Consider the following 19,727-nt stretch of genomic DNA (forward strand, 5'->3'; position numbering starts at 1 on the left):
TTTCCATGGCCATACTGGAACAGAGCTCTTGAAAAACCTGGTCCCTGCAACGCAGCAACGTCCTGGCACTCTGCTTTTCTCTCCGCACACGTCGCATTGCTTCAGTGTCCTGCCCCAGCTGCCAGATTTAAACCAGCTCTGCAGCTTGCTGTGGTCCTGTCCCATCAACACCAGGACAGCAGGTCTTGCCTTTTGTTCAAGGAGCAGTCACACAGCTCGTTCTCTTTAATTCCTAAATCTCAAAGGTTCAACCTGCTGTTTGATCTAGGGCAAGGCCAGTGATAAGCCAAGTCAAGAACTTGACTCTGTCCGAGACGCTGACATCATTAGCCTGTTTGTTTAAGATGGAATTTAATCATGGGGATATTTTTGCCTCTACACTTGCCTTGTTTATTATTTTTCCTGATTGCCAGCACTTTCGCTCAGCAGGGGAAATTCATTAAAGAGCTGTGATATAATTGGCTGATTCAGTCCATCTGATGGCAGGCACGCTGCTCGGCAAGTGGTGGAGCCAAGAAATAAAGCTAAGAGAGACTTCCTGTGCCAGAAGTTCTGGTGGGTCTATCACCCCTTAGAAGCTCGTTGCTGAGCCTGGACCTGGGCTACAAAATATTCATGAGGGAGAACTGGGAAACCAGAGCAGAGCTGTGGGGCTGGGACCTGGAGAAAGGCTGGGCATGCTGGGAACCTGCTCAGCAACGGGATCCGGAGGCAGGGACAAGACTTGCGCAGACCGACATGGGAAAACCAGGCAATGACTGTTTATCAGATGGGCTTCTGGCATGAGCGTAGAGACTGGGAAAGAGCCTAGGATACTGCTTAGTCTTGGCCTGCACCAATCCTCCAAAGGGTAAAGCTTGTAATCACCCTTGGAATGGTATCTCCAGCTGAAAAGGAGCAGCAGGAATGCCAGTGCATGCATGCCTGCAGAGGGCACTGGGTTAAGCACCTGGTACTGCAGGAAGAAGAGCATGTCTCCTCTTTCACCCAGCTGACCCCCAAAAACATAATCCGGGGTCCCTCCCAAGTCAGCGTGGGCGCAGATAAGCGCCTGGGATCAGAAACACACCGTTGCTGGAGCTGGTTTACAGCAAACTGCACTCGATTGCCCCCATGATCACTAAAACATCCTCTGCAGCAGTGGGGTTGATGTCCTCCCTTTCTAAACCCATTAGCTCCTATTTGCATAATGATTCCGCTGACCTAAATTCTCCCAAAAGTTTCGGCCTTCTGCATCATACTTTCCTTCCTGCCCTGGACTGCTGGGCCACTCTGCTACATATTACTCATGTCTTCCAGCCCCCACTCCGAGGTAACTGCTTATCAGTGAGGACTGACATTAGTCCTATGGGTGATGGACATTTTGCTCATCCTGGTTCCACTGAACTCAGTGTCAAGGTGTGCACTGACTTCAGCAGGACTCGCAGTGCACACTCCAAAAGAGGAGAGAGGAGGATGTGGTACATTCAAATCACTCCGTAAGCTCTCAGCAACCTGGATGTTGTTTCTTGATACATTCTCCTGCCTGATTCACCAGGTTTTTCCACCCCCTCTTCCACTCCTGTGTTGGGCAATGACCCACTTAGATACACGCCATACCACAAATAATTACCAAGATCCTTGTTTTATATCTGACCACTTCCTCCCTCCACCCCCAGCCTCTCCAGTCCCTAATGATTCTCCCCTCTTCCCTGGCATCTCTGGTCATAGTAAAATAAGGGCTGCCTGAAGTTCATCATCTTTCTTTGGTGAGACCCAGATACTGGGCAGGACTAGTCCATCTGGATGTTTTTGCACCTTCATCACTGAAACGAATTAGCAACTGTTATCTTCCTGAGCATCGCTTCCTTGGATAAACCAAGGGCTCGTCCACAGCCTCTCGTGGCAAGTGAGAAATAGGAAGGCTGCTGGGTGCAAATGAGACCACTCAGCAGTGCACAGGGGAACCTCGAGTGGAAACTGCCTTTAATCACAGTGCCAGTCTCCACCACTGCAAACCGTGCCAGGGCTGCCCAGCCTTGCGGAGTCTTGCCAACCCCACCGGCAGATGGTGAAACTGAGGCACGAGAAAGGTCAAGGGACTCGCCCAAGGCAAAAAGGCAGTCACTGGCAGAGCTGAGATTAACACCCATGCTCATCTGCCAGACAATCCAGGACGCGCTCCCGTCTCCTTCACGCAGCATCGCTCATTAGCATCACCTCCAAATAGCTGGTAAAAACTCCCTGAGCTGGGGAGCAGCAGCCCCCGGTGCTGGGAGAAGCCACTCCCAGGACCTGCCTCTGCGCCACAGGGAAACTATTTAGGGTGGAGATGTTCGGGGAGGGCTCCCAGACGCTGGAGGTGTCCGGTCTGTTATACTGCAGGTGGGGCTGCCTCCAGTCACATTCTTGGCTTTGCTTTTTCTTTTTTCTGGGAAAAATTTAAATGATCCAGAGATGAACCGCGCCAGGCCTCGCTATGTCGTCGATCGTCCTGCATACTCGGTCAGCCTCTTCGACGAAGAGTTTGAGAAGAAAAGCAGAAGTTATCCCATTGGGGAAAAATTGAAAAACCTTTTCAGGTAACATAGAATGCTATAGCTGGGGCAAATGTAAACCAAATCTGGTCTGGAATCAGGATATAATTCGGACCTGGGGATATAGTTCCCATTTTTATCCTGGGAAGCCTTCTCCATGATCTTCAGGGCTTTGATGGATGAAAGGCACAGGACAAACACCAATTGTGCTGAGGTGAATGAAACTGGTTACTCTTCTCAGTGGCTCAGCTGTTGTGCTGTGAGGCAAATAAACGGAACAGTTTGCACTAAGTGCACTTGGGATTTGGGGCTCTGTTTTCCAAATGTTTTTAATAATGAAAAAGGTATAATTGGTGATGTAGGTATGGGTGTGTAGATTATTTCTTTAAGCTTTCCAGCTGGGATTTCCTTTTATCAGCTTTCTGATTAAAAATAGTACTGGCTTTCCTTAAAGAAAGATTAATAATTGTGCAAATAGCGGATCGCTGTTTTGGAAATCTAGCTCCATTCCTTGGAAAAATGAAGGCAGTAATAGAGGAAAGAGAGAACATACATGTTATCAGACAGAGATGTGAGATCTTGCACGCGTCAGCCCAGAAGCAACCTTTTTCTTTCAGGCACACTTGGGTATTATTTTGACCAAGCACTCAAAAAAATTCATCTTTGGCCCCGTGCAACTGCCCCACGGATCTCTGAGCCGTGTTTCCTCTCTACAGCTCACCCACCCTCCATCTGAAGGGTATGAGAAACAAAGACTCAGGATGCTGAGGAGCTAAATCCTTCTGTCTGTGCAGGTTCTCCTTCCAGCTGTGGCAGCACTGGGGACCTCACACCGAGTCAGGAACGTCCCCATAATAATCCTCCACAGCATGTCCAGCTAGTTAACTGCAAGAGCCTTGCACTCACAGGGAAGGGCTGTCCACCAAAAACAGGGCTCAGGACTTGGTGGGGGAGAAACCTTGAGACATTCCTAGGAAGATCCTTTCGTGCTTGCTCACTTCCCAGCTAACTTGCTCCCTTTCTTCTTTACTTATTTGCATATGGGTTTTGTTTTTCTCCTCTAGGTGTTCCGCTTCCAGATTCAAACTCATCCTCTTTAGCCTGTTCCCAATACTTGTGTGGCTTCCCAAGTATAAAATTAAGGACTACATTTTGCCTGATGTTCTCGGTGGGCTCAGTGCGGGGACGATTCAAGTGCCACAAGGTGAGATGCAATGACGTTCTGCATCACCGAGAGGGGACGGACCCAATGAAAGGTCTGCAGACGACAGCTGATGTCCAGTCTGGGGGGGTCAGCTACCTTTACTGCTGACATATTTCTCTGCGGTGCCCTTCCCTGCCCTCTTTGACCTCTCCTGCCCAAAAAGCAGCAGTCTGTGCTGGCTGCAACACCTTCTTGGAGCTGACATGAGCATGAGCAGGGCAGGGGGCTGATGCCAACTGCAGAGATCTGTGTGACCTGCTCATTTCCCTTGTGTTTTCCAGGGATGGCCTTCGCACTGCTGGCCAACCTGCCTCCTGTCAACGGGCTCTACTCCTCCTTTTTCCCCTTGATAACATACCTCTTCCTTGGTGGTATCCATCAGATGGTCCCAGGTAAGGGTCTGCAGAGCAACCGTCTGCACAAGGCGATTAAACACCAACTGGCTGGGAATACTCAGTGTGTCCCAGAACAGAGATTTTGGGCATGTTTGGTTTGTCAGGGGTTTACGGGATCCCTGATTCTGTCTGCACAGCAGGATCCCACCCCAATGAACTGCTGCCGTACCCCGTCGCGGGGCTGGCTGCGGTGATGGGCTGGGTGTCTTGGTCTGGACAGCCTAACCTGCCCGAGTGCCTGCCAGGACAGGGCACTTTCTAGAGAGAACTACTGACATCACTGTGTTGTGCCATAGGTACTTTTGCAGTCATCAGCATCATTGTTGGCAACGTCTGCAATGAGCTGGCTCCAGAGTCGGACTTCCAGTACTTCAACCACACTACCAATGAGACCAGCGTGAACACCACAGCGCTGGCAGCAGCCAGACTGGAGATCTCTGCCACGTTAGCCTGCCTGACAGCCGTCATACAAGTAAGGACTTGCTGAACTGCCTCTGCTGTGTCCTCTGGCCAGAGCTGACCCACGTGGAGTCAGCCAGGCTCTCTCCCTGGGGCAGAGGTGTTGGTAGCAGATGTCAGAAGAGGTGTCACTTCTCAGTGGATGATGCCTCAGCATCGAGGCTTTGGGGGGATCCCGCCCCAGCTGCGGTCTTGGCGTGAAATTCTCCAAACAGACAAGCCAAGGGTGAAGCCAGCCCCTGGGGCAGGATGGCAGCTGGTGATGACACCCCAGCACCCTGCAGCTCTCCTCTCCCCATCCCTGCTCTGGGCCAGTCTGCCCATCCCTGCCCGTGCCGTGGCTGCGTGGGAGCGATGTGCCCTCTCTCCCAGTGGAGCAGCCTGCCTGGCACGGGCACGCTCGGGCTCTGCCCCTCACCCTTTCAGGCTGGCATGCTTCTAACAACGCCTTGTCTGTCCTGCCCTAGCTGTGCCTGGGATTCGTGCAGTTCGGCTTTGTTGCTATCTACCTCTCCGAGTCTTTCATCAGGGGCTTCATGACGGCAGCAGGGTTGCAGATCCTCATCTCCGTGCTCAAGTACGTCTTCGGCTTGACAGTCTCATCTTACACCGGGCCCTTAGCTATCGTCTATGTAAGTGGGTGCTCCGGGCAGCGTCTTTCCTTGCACCTCCTGCCCCAGTGACCAGCACACCGCAGGCATCGCTGCCACCCCTGCTGGGGAAAGGGGGGAAAGGCTGGAGGGAGGGGGAATGTGGCTGCACAGCTCCCAGCCCAGCAAACCTATGCTGCTGCCGTTGTTTTCACACTGCTATCTGAGCCCTTTCTAATTAGAAATAATGAAATGGAACTGGGATGTGGGGAGAATATCAACCGTGCTGCTTTACAGCAGGAGTCTTGCACAATTGTTAGCAACAGAAACCTCTCCTATGAGCAGGTTAACCCACTCCTGAGCTTTCCTGCATCTTCTGTGGATGCATCCTCCACTGATGCAGCTAGAACTGCATTTAACTGGACAGCACAGACCCAGGGCTGGTTGCTGATCTCTCAGCAGCAGGTTTTGTAGCACTTCTCTCACCCTATAGAGCCCTCAACCCATCTCAGGGTGTTTGCAGTTAATTATGGTAACAAATGTTCTCCATTGTGCTGTCCGGGTTGTCCAGAGTCTCTGGTTCCCCATGACACCTTCTCCTCTTCTCTCCCCTTTAGACATTCATTGATATTTGTAAAGGTCTGCCCAAAACCAACGTGGCCTCCCTGGTCTACGCCTTGGTCAGTGCTGTGCTCCTGATCATTGTCAAGGAGCTTAACCTAAAGTACATGAAAAAGATCCGGATGCCCATCCCCACGGAGATCATCATCGTAAGTGACGCATGAGCTGACCTTCAGACCCTCCAGGAGACAGTCTTTCCCCTCACCTTACAGCCTTGGGACACCCACTTCTGCACACAGAGGGCATCTACACCATGAATATGATGTGACGCCCACATGGCTTGGGGTCAGAAATTGGGCCATCCTCATGGAGGATACCTCTGACGCCCAGCGCATCCCTGTTAGACTTTACCTGCATCCTGGTGATGCTGAGGATGAGGAATATAACCCATTAGGAAGGGGTTTTCTCCCTTCCTAGTCCTAATTTTCTACCATCCACCCCAGGAGCACAGCAAGCTCAGTGCTTCTGACCAAGCTCATGCTCCTTCTGCTTACTGCTCTTCCATTCTCTGTACTTGCAGGTAATAGTTGCGACAGCGATCTCCGGCAGCTTTAACATGCCCGAGAAGTATGGCATGCCAGTGGTTGGGAAGATCAGCATGGGGTAAGAGCATCCGTAGGTCTGACTCAACTTCCAAACAATTTTCCTTCCTCCTCCTCTTCCTGCAGCCTGGAAAACACCTCACTCTTCCCTGCTGTATGACAGTCCCCTTCCAGGACTGTCAGGCAGCACTGCTGTGCCCTGTGACACAACTGCCACCATCCACTCACACTGTCCACAGCGTAGACATGGATTATGTCATTCCTGGACACGCAAGCTCCTCATCTGCTTCCCCAGCCTCCAGATGCCAGCGTCACAACCGCTTCTTGCCTCTGCTCTGCGTGCAGGTTCCCAGCACCAACCTTGCCCCTGGTGAACAAGTGGAAAGACATGATTGGCACAGCTTTCTCGCTCGCCATCGTGAGCTACGTGATCAACCTAGCCATGGGGAGAACGCTGGCAGCCAAGCATGGCTACGACGTGGACCCCAACCAGGTAACGCTTGGTCTGGAAGGATGCAGCCAAGGACCGTTCCCCTTGGTCTCAGGCGTGAAAGGAAAACCTCGCCCCGTGAATGGGAAGCTGTCAGATGTGCTCTGCTTAAAACAGACGTGCTGCTCCCATGCACGCTGGCTCACGTGGCAGCTTGCCGTGCAGGGGTCGAAAGGACATGGCAGAGGCATCTCCCATGGACTGGAAAGAGCCTGCAAAAGGGAAGAAAGCCTTAGGCTGAGCTCTCTGCTTGGCTCTCCCTCCAGACCTGAGGCTTCAGCCCTGAGTGCTGGCATAGACAGCATTTTTGCAGGTTGCTGGAGCACAACGAGGCTGATGTATTTCTCACCGAGCAGAGAAAGATCTGGATTCCTGGTGTGTCACCTAGATACTGTGAGAGGCAGGACGCTAAATAATCCTCTGTTGTCATCACTGGCACAGCGGCAGCTTTCAATAACAGCCACACATACCGCATGAAGCCCTGCCCTTAGTGTGTCAACAGATGACAACATGTTTACGTGGAATTGTGCTTCCAGGTTTCCCTGCTATACCAGAGCCTGTCCCAGCTCCTACTGGAAGGAAAGGGTCTGGGACACACTGCAGGGAACCCAGGTCCTTTCCCTGTCTGCGCAAACCCCAGACTGGGGCACCTGCTCTCCTGCCTGGCAGCTCACACGTGTTGGCAGGGCCACTGTCCTTTCTGATGACCACGTTCCCCCATCTCCACAGGAAATGCTGGCCCTGGGCTGCAGCAACTTCTTTGGATCCTTCTTCAAAATCCACGTGATCTGCTGTGCTCTCTCCGTCACTCTCGCCGTCGATGGGGCAGGAGGGAAATCACAAGTTAGTACCTCTTCCTCCTCTTCCTCCTCTTCCCTACGTGACCCTACTTGGGCACACACCCCGGTGGCTGCTGCACGCTGCCAGACTGCCACGGCTGCTGCAGGTCTGGAGAAGCTCCGTATAGGAGGGCTTCATGTTGCTGTTGTGAAAAGCAGAATTTTCTCCCTCCCTTTTTGTTCCACGGATGGTTCTTTGCATTGGTCACAGATGTAGGGCTATAAATCTGCATTCCCAGTCTGGGTCCCCCCAGTTGAGCAGAGCTACCACGTGAGGGAAGTTTGGGGTTATCTGTGAGATCTGCAAAATCCCAGCCCGTTTCCCAGAGGCACTCAGTTGTCTGCTCCCACAAAATACTGCAGTGACCAGTTGTGCCATCGGCTGAAGCAGCGAGAGAGGAAAGACTCAGAGGGGGTTTAGGAAGACCCTGACACCTGCTGAAATGATTTCTTTCTTTTTCGCAGGTGGCAAGTCTCTTCGTGGCCTTGGTGGTTATGGTGACCATGCTGGCTCTGGGGATCTACCTCGAGCCTCTCCCAAAGGTAACACAAACGTCAGTGCAAACAGCACGGCCGTTGCGTTACGCGCTCCGCGCAGCCAAGCGAAGGCACAGCCTCGCTGCAAAAACCCCTGTGCAAAGCGTTGCCCAGCGCTGGGGTCCTGTCTGAGCCTCTGGAAGCAAGAATAGTCTAAATTATCACACTCAGACCCAAGTGAGATCTTTGCAAGCATCGCCCTTTCCCATTCCCTTCTGGTAACTGGTCCAAGGAGGGGAGATGCTGCAGAACTGTATTCACCCGGCACGTCCCCATCCCCGCTGACACGGTCCCCTCTCCTCCACAGTCCGTCCTGGGAGCCCTCATCGCAGTGAACCTGAAAAACTCCCTCAAGCAGCTGGCTGATCCCTTCTACCTGTGGAAGAAGAGCAAGCTGGACTGCGTGAGTGCCCGGGGACAGGAGGGACCGTCACCTGCCCGCGCTGGCAGCGCAGCCCATGGCGTGCAAGGCAGCGGCAGGGCAAGGGGGTCAGCCCCCCGGCAGGCTTTGGGGGGCAGGAGGGTGGTACCAGTCCCCTGCGGAAGGTGGGTTCCGCTCTCTTGGCGCAGTCACGCTTCCAACCCCTCGCCAACCTGGTCCCGAGCGGCAGCAGAGCCCATCCTGCCCAGCTGAGCACCCTCACACTCAGCACATATCAGACAGGCCTGAACTATCACCTGCTCTGTTTAAATGCCAATCAACTGCGGGAGCCTGTTTGCCCAGAACGAGCCAAACCGGCCCTGCTCAATATCCAGGAGTCATGACTTAAAAACTCACACAATAGCCCTCCGGGGTGAGGAGAGTCCTTCACAGTGATAAGGACTCCAGGCACTGGTTGATGTATAAACCCAAGCAGGGGGTGCGGGGGAGTGAGAACGGAATTTGGAAATGTCTGACATAAAAAGACAGTGTTTGAACAGGACTCCCACGGCTGAGTGGTGTGTGTGGACACTGAGCCAATATCCTGTCAGGTCCCGACAAACCGCCTTATCGGAGGCATCAGGAGTCCAAAGGGGCTGACCTGAGTCATCAAGTGCTTTCCCAAAATACCGTTCAAACAGGTGCTGGAGAAGAGATGGGTTAGCAGCCCAGGTAGAGATTGCACAGGGGTGTGATCATGACATGAAGGCACGCTCTAGCGCAGGGCGTGAGTGACAAAAACACTGGTCCATGCTTAGGATTGAGCCTGGCAGACCGAGCGGGCCAGGGGGGTGCGAGGTCCGAGCTGACGAGGTTATGCAGACAAGAACCATCAGAGAGGGAAAGTCGCTGATGAGAAGGTGCAATTCTCTGTTGGGAATCGTTTATGGCAATTTATTCAGATCTCTGAATGGGTTCTGCTGGTGCCTGGTGGGCAGGATGGAGGGTCTGGGTCTGCACTGGCAGTTCATGTGAGGGCAGGTAAAGTTACTGCCCATTATCAGAGCTCGTAGAAGGGAGCACAGACCGGCACCGTGGGCTCCACGGCCCCCAACCCAACGTCTGGGCAGACACCTGAGTGGATGGTGGTCCCACTGCCCCGGCTGTGCTGTGTTTCCATGGAGCTGCTGGAACAAAGCTCTTGCTACCTGCAGCCACAGTCAGCCAGGGAGTGTGGATACCAGGCAGATGCCAATGGAGTGAACTGTGTTCCCCTGACCTTAATCTCCCTGGAATTTGAACTAGATTCAATGTCCTGTCCCAAAACAAAGAACACCGTTCCTGGGTGATGTCAGACCATTAGTGTTCATCACCTCAAGTCTGGTTGTGTTGCAGTGCTATCTGCAGGGATCACCCCCCAGATACAGTCCCATATGAAGTCTGGGTGGAGGGAAGTCCTTACTTGTCATTTATATGCACCAGGGATATAAACTGAGATGGTGAAGTCATCAAAGTTACCCAGATTTGTCCAAGGTCAGAGTTAGGTTTTATCAGTCCTGAGGATGGGATTATAATAACCTGATAATGATTCTCAGAGGGCGTGTTTATATGTTTAGGCAGGACTAATTTCGTACAGAGGGAGATGCTCAAGTGCTAATACATAAAAATGACAAATGACAGAGCTCTGAGCTGAGAGGTGGAGCACGTTTTGGCATGCTCTGTCATACTTTGTCACCAAATCTGCTCTGTGGTCAGGTCACATATAGTAGGTGCTCAGCTGGTTTTCAGATAGATGCTCGTTCCTTCTGAAACGCTCCGACTGACAGCAGGACCTTTTACGGGGCTGGGAGAAGTTACTGAGCAGCAGATGGCCTGATCTGCAGGAGCCTTTTCTTGACTAGATAGGCTGATACTTTTTGAAACGAATGAGTGATGCAGGTGTTCATGCTTCTGTGAAGAAACGCACTGGCTGCTTTTATGGCTGAAAAACTGGGGCTTCTGGCAAGCTTCCCAGCCGTGATGTCTCACATGAAAGCATGCACTAAACTGTATAATTAGAATAGCTGCAGAATTCAGGCCTTGGTCTTTGGCTCCTCAGCTGTGTAGTTCTTTGGGTCCAGAATATCAGCACAGAGCCATTTTCCATCCATTGCCGTGCTCCAGACCATGGCAGAGGAAAATGACCTGCCATGCTCTTCTCTTTCTGCAGCTGGTCTGGCTGGTGAGCTTCCTGTCCGCTTTCTTCCTCAGCCTTCCCTACGGAGTCGCTGTGGGTGTGGGATTTTCCGTGCTGGTCGTGGTCTTCCATACCCAGTTGTAAGTACCGGCGTAGCTACAAAAACCAAAAGAGAAGGATAATCTCCCACTTGCAGAATGAACAACAGATTATTTTTATAATTGACCTCTGGCCCGTGTGTGTTTCGAAGGAACGTGCGGCAGGAGCCTGGGGGAGTGCAGGTGTCCTCCCCGGCCCCTGGAATGTGCAAACAGGAATGGCAGGCGCTAATTTACTGCCCGCATTCCCGCTCCTGCGCACGGTTAGCGATGTGCACATCCCAAGGCAGGGGGAAGTCTGAAGGTATTTACTTCGGCACGAAAAGCTACCGGCATAGCTCCCAGCAGAAAATCCTGCCCGTAAAAAAAATGAGCCCCATACATGTGCAGGGTCTGGCGTGGCGTTCACACACCATTTTTAATCCATCAAAGCCTTTTATTAATATTTCTCAGTCTGGGATCTCAAACTGCTGACTCTTTTTCTTCCCTGTTGACTCTGCAGGGACGAAACCTAAGTATTTCCATAAAGCAAATTGTCAAATCCCAGTATGGAATGTGAAGCGAAGCAGTTTTCTTCCTCTGCAAACATTCACTTTAATTCTGATTGCCTCTTTTCTCCTAGCCGTAACGGCTCTGCCCTGGGCCAAGTGACTTCCACTGACATCTACAAGAACCCTAAAGCCTACAACAAGGTAAGCAGAAGCTAAAGCATCCTCAGAGAAAATGCTGTTCTCGGCCACAGGTGCCCAATGCCATCAGGAAAGTCAAGCCCATGTTTCTGTCTCAGGGAGGTGCTTTGCTGCTTGTTTCAGGGGTAGCAGGAGAGCTGCTGTTCAGCTTGACCTTCCCAGTTATCTGCTGCCCAACTCACAGCCACCCCACACCCCCTGTCACACCTGGTTTGAGCTCTTGACTCTGTTGCAGGTACATGAACTTAATGGGATTAAAATAGTGACCTACTGCTCGCCACTGTATTTTGCCAACTCAGAGATATTCCGCGAGAAGATTATAGCCAAGGTGAGCAACGCTCTAAGAAGTTTCCGTTTGCAGCCAATCCCAAATGGCCCTTGCTCTCTCCTGTATTGCTACATGGAGATAATTAGGTCTAGATGATCATGAAAAATGGCCACATCCATCCTCTGTTCTTCAATCCTTTTCTCCCTGATCTTCAGGACCGTAGATCTCATTTTAGAAGTTATGCCTGAATCCTGGCAGGTATCCTCCTCCAAGCTCTGCCAAAGCAGAGTCATCCCACTACCACAAGTCTCTCCTTCCTGCACGTGCACGTACCTTGAGTTGCTGGAGATGCTGCTGTTTGGTTGCTATTAGGATCACCTCACTCCAGCGTACAGCTGCTGCTGTCCCCCTGTGCCATGTGCCACAGGCTGGGGAATGGGAAAAAAGAAACAGCAGCCCCTGACTGCGGGGCTGAACAGGCTTCTTCAAAGAAAACTCTCTCTCTTTTCCACAGACCGGGGTGGATCCTGGTAAAGTGTACTTAGCCAGGAAGAAATATGTGAAACGGCAGGAGAAGGGGACAGCACAAGCACCAACAAAGCTACCGAAATTCTTATTGAGGCAGAACAAGGTAACTCGCTTTGGGTTCCTGTGTTGATGAATAACACTGCAAGTCCCCATCAGAGAGCTCCTCTTGACACAGGACTTTCTGCACTGTCTTCCTAGCCACATTTACCACCTCCTGCCGCCTTTCCTTCCCACCCACATCTCCATTCCTCCCAACAGCCAAAACCTTAAGATGCAGGAGAGCTGGAAATGGCTGGGAGCAAGAAAGCCATACAGACAGCTAGAATGGAAACATGGTGAACAATTTGCTAGAACCTGGTCCTGCCCTCTTTCTCTAATGATGCATCCATGTCAGCATTTCAGTTCAAAAGTGCTCTTTTGAAGTACATTTCCCAGTCATTCCAGCTTTGTTTGGTTTGCATTGCTGAGCAGTCCTGAAGCATGTGAACAGGAATCATTTAAAATTACCCCAACGTACTCCAAAACCAAGGGGCATTCAGCCCGGCACCAGGCTGGAGTTAGTCCAGATTAAAACCCTTCATGCCACTGAACACTTTAGGCACATCCACACGTCAGGATTTCGGCTTGTGCTGATAGTTGTGCCCTGCTCTGACTGTGCATTTCTGCTTTGCTGTAGACCTTGTCCTTGCAAGAGCTCCAGAAAGACTTTGAAAGCACCTCTCCAACAGATACCAATAACAACCAGACGACTGCTAATAGTGCCAGCATCTCCTACGTCTCGTTCCGTCCAACTGCCAACGGTGCTGGGCACGTGCACACCTCCAGCGAGCTGGGCAGCACTACTACTCTGCAAGGAAGCACTTTCAGTGTCGTGCCTATAGCAGATGGTGACCCTATGATGACAGCACCACCCTATATCAGCTTTCACACCATCATCCTGGACATGAGTGGAGTGTGCTTTGTTGACCTCATGGGCACAAAAGCACTGGGCAAGGTTAGTTCTGTACTACAAACATAGCCAAGCAACATATCACCCAGGTACCTCCTACTCTCTTGGGCAGCTCAGATAATGATGTTTACCTTCTCAGTAGAAGGTTTGTGTGACTTTCTCCTTCAGCATCCTCAGGACACGTGTAAAGCCCTAGATAAAAGAATCAGAGAATCACAGAATACCAGGTTGGAAGGGACCTCAAGGACCATCTGGTCCAACCTTTCTTGGCAAAAGCATGGTCTAGACAAAATGGCTCATTACCCTGTCCAGCTGAATCTTAAAAGCGTCCAACGTTGGGGAATCCACTGCTTCCCTGGGGAGATTATTCCAATGGCTGATTGTTCTCACTGTGAAGACTTTACGTATAAAGACAAAACTTTACGTATAAAGAAATAACTGGCAGTGTTATTAACCCTCTCTCTCCTCTCTCATCCCTTCTAGTTGTGTTCCAGTTATCAGAAGATTGGGATTAAAGTCTTCTTGGCAAACGTGCATGGTAAGAATCCAGGAAGAACACATTTCCATGTGATCTTCCCCCATTTGTGTGTTCTTGACAGACAGGAGATCTTTTTGTGTTCATTACACAAACTGTGCAAGCTGTCAGCCCTTTGTTGGACAGAACCAGAACAGATGAAAGAAGAGAGCAGGAGAAAGGAAACAGAAACACTGCTCTCTGTGTGTGAAATAGGTCCTTTCATTTGGGAAGTGATATGACTGGAACATCTCCACTTTAGCATGTAGAAAACCAGATCCCTACACTCTCGTTTCTGCAACAAACCTGCTTCTTCCCTGTGTATCCTAGTCTTGCTTTAGCTCAGAGGACCACGGTCAGCCATGTGCACCATCAAAGGCTTCGTTTTTTGTTCACGTGCTTTTCCTTTCTTCAGCCCAGGTGTACAATGACATTAGCACAGGTGGAGTCTTTGAGGAAGGAGGGCTGGACCGAAGTCACATCTTCTTGACAATCCATGATGCCGTTTTGTTTGCACTGGCAAATACCAAAGAAGTTGTCCACCCGTCCATCTTAGAAGAGGTAAATTTGCTCCCCAGTCTTTCTCCAGCTCACAGTACTGTACTATAAGGTTTACAGGCTGCGTCAGCACAAAGGAAGAACAACAACTCAGTACTGCACCTAACAAAGTCTCTCGTTTATTTCAAGTAGTAAAGGTCTAAATCCAACAAAATTGGATTTAAAACATCTCCTAATTCTCATGTACGGGCCAAGCACCTACTGATTGAATAGATTTCAATGGGAATTCGGAAGTGTAAACGTCTTCCGCAGACCCCTAGCTGGGAGATGAATGTTGTCCCATCCTGGAGAAACCAAAAGAGCTGTTCCAGCACTATGCCCTCAGTTTAGTGTTGGACCATGTAGCTGCACACGAAGGCAGAATTTGGCCCTCAGAAATGAAGGCAAAGCACATGCACCTGTCCTTGAATCGCCCCAGCATCCATGAACGCTTCCCTGGGTGCAAGGAGAAAAAGCGAAGGCAGGATTGTGGCACATGCTGACAACACAGGGTGAGACAGGCCATTTCCCCAAACATGGGTTGGTTTATTGCACGATACTGGAGTTGGAACCAGGGCAGTGTCAGCCAGTTATCTCGGGAGGGTAAGTTAAGGTATCTTGTATCTCGGCAGAGATATGTAAATGCCAGCTCAGTCAGAGGAGATAAACAATCGAAACAGGATTCCTTCTGTGCCCCTTCTTCCTGGGCATTTCCCTTTGAGCACGTGATGCTTTAAGCCTGGGTTAGTTCTTTTTTTTTAATTCCTTTCCACCTCGCACTCTGCTGACCTGTGGATTTGATTCTTTCCTGCACAGAGGCCGAATCAGACAGAGCTCTCCATCTACGACGAGTCTGTGGATGAAAGTGGTGCACAGTTCAAGAACTTGGAGGAGGTTAGTCCTAGTGCCAGGGGTCACTTTTGCAACTGTGGATATAAGGTGGAAATTAGAAGTCGTGGTTGGGATTGATTAGATGGGAAGTCCCCTGCGCCACTGCCAGGCAAACTGCTAGCGAGAGTGATGCTCTGAAAAAGTAGCTGCAAAAATAACTTAAAATGCCTGTCATGAGGAGCTCTGGCAGGCACCTGGGTGAAGGAGCAGCTAGGCCACCCCACAGGGGAATCCTTTAATCCATTCTGGGCCAATAGCTCAGGTTCACAGTCAGACCTGTGGTCTCCATGCACTGGGTGAACTTGGAGAACCAGGTTTAGCTCAAACCCAAAAGAAGGGTCCCTGGTCAAGTTTTTCAGCACAGACTTTATTAATGCTGAAGTGATTTGCACCCACTGAACCCAGATCCCCGGGAGGAGATACCTTCCAATGCTGACCTTCCCCATGCTACCCATGCCCAGCTGGAAGCAAAGCAACCTCCTCACCATCGGCTTTCCCTTATGGAGGGCTGGGAAGGGCTGGAGTTTCTAGTGGTGTTTCTCTATGTGACTGAATGACTGCAGAGCATGGTGCTGGGTTTGTGCCATGGCATCAGCCCTAACCCAGCGTGCCTTGTGTGCCCTTTAGGAGATGTTTGGAAGCATGTTCCACTCAGAGACCCAGACAGCTCTGTGAGCGCACAGGGAGCATCAGCGTGTGGGCAAACCCTCCTGAGCAGACTCCTCTCTCCCATCCCTTCGTGAAGAGCTGCACTTCCACCTGGGGATACAATAAGTTTGCAAAACAAGAGGCCATCACACCTCTTGAACTGATAAATTCCTTCTTCCTCCCTGCTCTGCTTCTGGTATTCAGAGTAATGGACTCTGGAGCAGGCAACAGAAATCCACAGAAGCAGGAACTCAGGAAATGTCAACTCATTAATCACAGAAGAGAAGCGAGCTCATTTGAAGGCAGGTGCCTTAACACAGGGGACGATTAGTCACGGCTGCCAAGCGCTCTCCTTCGTCTCACACAGTCGCACTCTTCTGCCCGCATGGGCATTACGTGATCTGGGCATCCCCCTTCTTTCTTTTCCCTCCTCCCTCTTTTCCTGATGAAGTGAATTACAAGCAAATAATATTATTATTACTAATATTAAGAGCCTTTCATGGCTTTGATTCACGAGCAAAAGCAACCCTTGCAAGGTGCGGCAACGCAGCTTGGTCAGGTGATGCTGTTCTAAAACGTGCACTGACCTTTGGGGTGTCTGCACGGAAAGTGCAAACCCCCGAATTTCCCTGCGTGTCTGGGTAGCACCTCTTCTGCCTCTCCTGTGGCCCCTCTTCTAACGACCCCCGGAATCACTCTCTCCATCACCCAACGTCCCAGAAACCACTGCCTCAATCCACTGCTGTATTTCTGATACCCTGAAGACCTTGGTGCTCTGTCTCAGTAGGGCTACTTTCTGGATTACTTTTTTTTTTTTTTTTTCTTACTAATAGGATCAGTTTGTAACCAGAAATCAGAATTCCTTGTTACTATATGTTATATGTACATATTGTCCTGCCTGCCCAGTGCATTGGGTACGTGTCCAAAAGACTCAGGGTCCAGTTCAAATCCCCTCTGAAGTTTTTTAGGGATCTTTCTACTGTCTGAATGGCATTTCAGATAAGGCTCTTAGTCTGTGAATGGCACGAAAGTGTATGTGCCAAGGGTGTTCTGACTCTCTTCCCTTTCTCTTGTTGACTAGAACAACTAAAACATTTAGTTCAGAATATAGATGAGTGCTTCAGGAACATGTTTTTCCCAAATCATTTTGGTAACAGGTAGCAAATTCAGGGACAGGGAAGGAAGCCCCTTCTGCACACTTTTCATGATGCCATTGATCCAGAGCAGTAAAACCAAAGTTTGAGTGTATTATTTTCTGCCTGCAACTAGGGAACAGCCCAAGTGACACCCTGTGCTACCCAGGGCTTCTGGTGACAAGCTCTCAAACGGTCACTTGTGCAGCAAGAGAAGACTCTTGTATAGTAAGTGATATTTCCAAACCAATTCTCTACTACATTTGATGATTTTCACTAAAACTCACCACAGACTGATGTTACCAGGACCATCTACCTCTCAGGCAAACAAGCCTGCCTCACTAACCCAAAGACAGACAGCTGAGCTCTTAATCATTTCTAAAAATCTGACATTCTTTTATATTTGAGTGATGCTAACAACAACTGCTATTTTAGTTTCCTTTTCTGACGCCTTCCCTTCTTACCCAGTGCTGATGTTGTGACAGTAATGATGACAGTGTAAAGCCTGAAAAATCTAAGTGTAAGCCAAGGGTTAAAGGGATCCTTCCTTCTTCAGTGCATTTCAACCTCAAATATGACTTTTAAGAAAATAAGGTTATAAAAAATTTAAGATAAAGACACAAATTGATATGTCTTCAATTGCAATGAAAACAATTTATTTTGTTCGAATTTCAAATCTTCCTGCAAAGTATTTCCAGCACTGGGATAAAATGCAAGAGTCAACAAGAAAAACTGAACAGTACTGGAAGCAACACTGGGCAGTCTGTTATCTTTCCATGAATGCAAGAAATAAAGAGTGGCCTTAATAATGAAAGTAAATTATATTTTTAAAAGTTATTTCTATTTCATTACTCTAAGATATTAAAAATATTAGCAAGTTTTAACGTACAGTTTTGAAGTACACATACATTGTTGAGCTGATTCACTAGCAGATTGCTAGAAGGCTTTCTGAGGAGAGAAAGAGGGGCCTTCCCAGCTCCCAGATGTCTCTTTTTAAGGAAAATAGAGCTTCAGGAACCATCATAGCTAGACAACCATTGAAGGAAGCAACATGAGGACCCTGCCAGTTTGGTTTTATGTGACACCTCACTAAGTCACCATTTCTCTACCTCAGTTTCTGATTACGTGGTGCAGGAGACAGTAATAAAACCAAAGGAGATTAGTTTCCAACAGGAAAAACCCACTAACTAATAGTTATAACTTATTTTAATCTTAGACAGCAGTGATTTTTCCAGAACCATGTATAGCTTGTTCTGTAAGGTAAAATCAAGAGATTAATTCTCTTAAATTATCTTTGAGGGTGATTACTCATGTTTTTTTGTTACTGCCTGAGTGCTCCTTTTACTTGCTCGTCTGAAAAACGCAACAAAGAACTTGGTGCAATGGAACACAAAACTATCCTACAGTAGCTAATCAATATTTCTGTATCTCCGAGGCGGAATCACATTAAATGAGGAAAATTCCAATTTCCAGTTCTTCATTCAGGGTTAGTTACAAGAGGCTGATTTCACAGTCTCGGGGCCTGACAGGCCAAATTCAGGAAGCCTCAGAGCAACAGACCATGGATAAAAAATAGATTGTACTTCCTGAAGTTCCTACAAGCACGATGGTCGGGGTGTCAAGAGAGACGCTCGAAAGCAGCAGCAGGGACTATTCGCTCGGCGATTCTGACGACCCTGGAAGGACACATTTCTGCAGCCACGGGCAAATTCTGGCAATAAAAGTAACATCCGTGCACAGATGGCTTTGCTGGAGGCACGGTGTGGCCAGTCCAAAGTCTTAACTTCCCAGTGCCCAGGCAACAGAATTAGGGAAGCTCAAATTCATGCTGGGATAGAAAAAAATTAATTTCCAGTTTCTTTTTATTGCTCTTATAACAGTGATGCGGATGTGTAACGGCTTTGAAGCCTCACTTGATAAATGCATGATGTATAACCAGCTCGGAAATGTTTGTAATTTATTTAATTTAATATTGGTTTCATTCTCTTTTGATAATAAACAATGTGTGAACAATCATCCGCTGCTTCTCCTGATCCGAGGGCAGGCTTTCCACGGCACCTCCCACCCTGCACCAAGCATCTTGAGCCAGCCCATGCCACAGGAAGACGGGATAAACCTTCGAGACAGCTGTAAAGAAGGGGAGAACAGTTTTTCCCCGGTGAAATCAGACAAGAAGTAACGTGATTTGAAAAACGGGCGGATCTGCACCCTGTCGGCAGCGGGGCTGGCACCCCCCGGGGCACACACCGTGCCTCCTTGGGCCACCCCTCGCCCGGCGCTGACTGACCGACCCCCTTCTGCCTCAATCGCGGCCGCACCGAGCCCGGGGGTGGCTGTTCCCCCCGTTACCCCCCATCATTTTGGGAGCAGCGGCCGCAGCTCCGGGCACGGCCCGGGCGGGGGTGGGGGGACATTCCCACTATTGCTTCCTGCGGAGGGGACCAGGCGCGGTTCCCAAACGTCCCCTCAAGATAAGAAACACGCGATTTCACAGAGGGGAGAGGAAACCAACACAGCCAGCCAGCCGCCCGCCCGCCACCCACCCGCCACCCACCCACCCCCCACCCACCATTTCAACCGCGCGGCTGCGCGGAACTACAGCTCCCAGGAGCACTCGCGGAGGGGGCGGGCCCAAGCCGCCCATTGGCCGCGCTCTGGGGCGGGTGCGCGGCGATTGGCGTTCGGTCACGCCCGTCCGCTCCTCCGCCGGGCGCGCGGGGGCGGCGGCCGAAGTCCGCCGGG

The 19,727-nt window shown here is 50.2% G+C and overlaps 1 protein-coding gene across 1 annotated transcript; it reads left to right on the plus strand.

Moving 5' to 3' along the window:
• Positions 1-2,436: 2,436 nt before the first annotated feature.
• Positions 2,437-15,879, plus strand: SLC26A9 (solute carrier family 26 member 9). The gene is made up of 20 exons (XM_009983930.2): positions 2,437-2,561; positions 3,581-3,720; positions 4,002-4,112; positions 4,412-4,587; positions 5,042-5,206; positions 5,782-5,934; positions 6,306-6,388; positions 6,673-6,820; positions 7,547-7,660; positions 8,122-8,199; positions 8,501-8,596; positions 10,764-10,870; positions 11,451-11,520; positions 11,753-11,845; positions 12,300-12,416; positions 12,990-13,307; positions 13,746-13,800; positions 14,192-14,337; positions 15,130-15,207; positions 15,832-15,879. Exons 1-20 carry the CDS (start codon positions 2,437-2,439, stop codon positions 15,877-15,879), a joined length of 2,421 nt encoding a protein of 806 aa, XP_009982232.2.
• The last annotated feature ends 3,848 nt before the right edge of the window (positions 15,880-19,727 follow it).

The sequence above is a fragment of the Tauraco erythrolophus genome, chromosome 27 (assembly GCF_009769465.1).
Source record: "Tauraco erythrolophus isolate bTauEry1 chromosome 27, bTauEry1.pri, whole genome shotgun sequence".
Lineage (NCBI taxonomy): Eukaryota > Metazoa > Chordata > Aves > Musophagiformes > Musophagidae > Tauraco > Tauraco erythrolophus.